The sequence below is a fragment of the Aplysia californica genome, unplaced genomic scaffold (genome assembly GCF_000002075.1).
Source record: "Aplysia californica isolate F4 #8 unplaced genomic scaffold, AplCal3.0 scaffold02260, whole genome shotgun sequence".
NCBI classification, from domain to species: domain Eukaryota; kingdom Metazoa; phylum Mollusca; class Gastropoda; order Aplysiida; family Aplysiidae; genus Aplysia; species Aplysia californica.
In genome coordinates, this window is record NW_004799530.1 from 9,625 (window position 1) to 10,715 (window position 1,091).

The window sequence follows — 1,091 nt, forward strand, 5'->3', positions numbered from 1 at the left end:
TATCTTATCTTATCTTATCTTATCTTATCTTATCTTATCTTATCTTATCTTATCTTACCTCACTTTATCTTATCTATCTCAGGTGACTGTAACCTGTACTGGGCCTTCTACCTGGCGGCCATGGGGGGCGGTCTCACCATCCTATGCTCCACCCTCACCTGTCACGCCTACCGGAACAAGACAGACAGACACGCCCCCTACCCCGTCTGACCACAGCTAGATATCCCAAGAACTGTGCGGACTATTTTGCATAGATAGGATATTTCCCAGTCAAACGTCTCAACGTGCAAGTCCTTTTCTTCTTTGACTTGGCAAAAACTGCACCATGGGCTCTCTCAAGTCTTGGTGCTGTGGAGGGAGAGGGAAAGGGATTGAGATGCAGAGAGAGGGAGAGGAAGAGGAAGAGGGAGGGAAGATGGATCTTGAGAGGAGAGAAAATCATTGAAGAGTTTTTCTTCTCATTCTCAACTGACTTGTGGATCCCAGTCATGGATATGTTCCGACTGCAGTGACCCCAACACAGTGGACAAGTAAGACAAGGAAGACTGGTGAAGAGCAGTATGGAAGACAGTGCAACACTGAGTATGGCAGACCAGAGCCTCACTGAATGTTGCAGACCATGTCTCACTGAGTATGACAAACCATGATGCTCATTGTTTGTGTTTTAGCTCCTGCATGCTATAAACTGTGTTTGTATGGCGCATCAGTGAACTCTCGACAACTGCCATGTCATCACCATAAAGTGCCAGATCTGAAACAGACGATAGCGATCATGGTTCTCGATTCATGTCTCCGCTCACATGCTGTCAAAAGGTCCTATAATATCCTGGTGTTTCCCCATAACCCATCTGTTCAGGTTTTCCAAATATGTCCCGGTTCCCGTACATGTATCGTACCGTACATGGATCGTACGCAATACTCACTCAAAATGGCAGAATAGTGGTAGCAATAGGGGTGTCCTCAGAGGTGTAAGTGGTCTCGTTGTTAGACTGTTGGGCTCACAACTGGTAACTGGTGGGTGGGTTCAACATCATGTGCCAAGATGCCTCCGCCCTTCCGTGGAATGGGCAGTCAAACCTCGTTGTACCCCC

General features: G+C 47.3%; 1 protein-coding gene across 1 annotated transcript in view; it reads left to right on the top strand.

Moving 5' to 3' along the window:
* The window catches only part of LOC106014088 (LHFPL tetraspan subfamily member 6 protein), a gene marked incomplete at its 5' end in the record, with an annotated part of 6,091 nt that extends 5,324 nt beyond the window's left edge, over positions 1 to 767 (top strand). Inside the window, 1 exon segment of the mRNA XM_013091130.2 lies at positions 82 to 767. Within this exon segment, the coding sequence (XP_012946584.1) occupies positions 82 to 210 (129 nt within the window).
* Positions 768 to 1,091: the final 324 nt, after the last annotated feature.